Source organism: Camelina sativa, chromosome 1 (genome assembly GCF_000633955.1).
Source record: "Camelina sativa cultivar DH55 chromosome 1, Cs, whole genome shotgun sequence".
Classification (NCBI taxonomy): domain Eukaryota; kingdom Viridiplantae; phylum Streptophyta; class Magnoliopsida; order Brassicales; family Brassicaceae; genus Camelina; species Camelina sativa.
Window position 1 is genome coordinate 12,543,168 of NC_025685.1, and position 1,347 is coordinate 12,544,514.

Here is a 1,347-nt window from a genome sequence, read left to right on the forward strand (position 1 = left end):
CAGCTGGGGTCTTGGTTCTTTTGGTAAGACTTGAGTTCGATACGGTAAAATCAAAAATAATTTTCATCCATCTCATAACTAATCATACCAGAAAGTGAAGAATTAATATATCCATCTGGGTAAAACAATATATTAGTTAGTTAGTTTTTTTTTTTTTTGGAAAAAAAATAGACAGACATTAAGTATTAACTATAAAGTGAGTTTCTTCTGACATAAGTGGATTTAATTGCATTTTCAGAAACTTCTGCCCCAAAAAGTCCAATAGTCTATGCACAGTACAAATTAAATGTCAACCTCCTCCTAATTATCTGTATAATTTGTTGTATTTTACAACCTTGTATATATATATATTAATATACACATGTATTGACTTTAAATGATCTCATATGATCGGAACCAAACATCATTACATCAACCATGTAATATTTTACAATCGATATACGAAAATGTAAGAGAACGGAACAAGTGGAACAATCAACTTCCACTTCGCTCCAACGAAGTGAAATGTAAGAATATATATCCATCTGGATTTCTAAATTATATGTAGTTTACATTAATTAGCCAAACTTGTTCTCCAGTACAATGGTTTTCATATGGTATCCTTAAATCACTTTTAAAAAACAAGTATCAAACAAAGAAGCGTGGAAAGGCAAACTAAGAATAGCAAGTAATTAATCAAACTTAATTAGGTAATATCCTTATATATATTTCACATTACAATACACAAGAAGATAGAAAAACATAGCATATCTTGTTCTTCAGTTATCAAAGTTACCTATTGTGAAGTGGATTTGGACCCGTGGGAATTACTCGTAATGAGTCCAAAGCCGAAGAGTTAGTGGTTGTTCTCATGGAGTCATACTTTAGAACTTGTTCTTCTTCTTCTTCATATGATCCATTCTTCATCAGTAAACTCCGCATTGAAGCTGATTCTGAGTGATGAATGAAGACAAGAATAAGGAGAGAAGAAGCCAATATCATGAGACCTTTCATCTTCATTTTCTAGTTTTGGTCGTTTTTGTTTGTCTGATGGGGATATAATGGGAATGAAGGGAAGCAAAAGTTAGATTGTTATAAATAGCGACGTTTGATAAAAGGGCAAAGAGAATTAGAGTGAATATATTTATATACAAGCTACGGTGTATATATATAAAAAATGAAACATGTAACTAAATAAAACCAGATTTTAACTTATAGTAAATAATTAGGTAATTATGTGGAAATCATGCATGTTTCTTTTTTTTCTCGGTTCGCTATATAGGTAAAAAGTTTTTCTTTTACTTATGTCTTTGATTTGAAGATTCATAAGTCTCAGCCGCATTAAGTGAGCCTGTGGAAACATTTATG

General features: G+C 30.9%; 1 protein-coding gene across 1 annotated transcript; it reads right to left on the reverse strand.

Annotated features, from left to right (window-relative positions):
- On the reverse strand, positions 567–1,077 carry LOC109125659 (CLAVATA3/ESR (CLE)-related protein 19-like). The gene has a single exon (XM_019227789.1). It carries the CDS (start codon positions 997–999, stop codon positions 772–774), a length of 228 nt encoding a protein of 75 aa, XP_019083334.1. The 5' UTR covers positions 1,000–1,077; the 3' UTR covers positions 567–771.

Excerpts from the sequence above, each read along its gene's own strand:
- LOC109125659 (XM_019227789.1), bottom strand. The coding sequence starts at position 999 with ATGAAGATGAAAGGTCTCATGATATTGGCTTCTTCTCTCCTTATTCTT.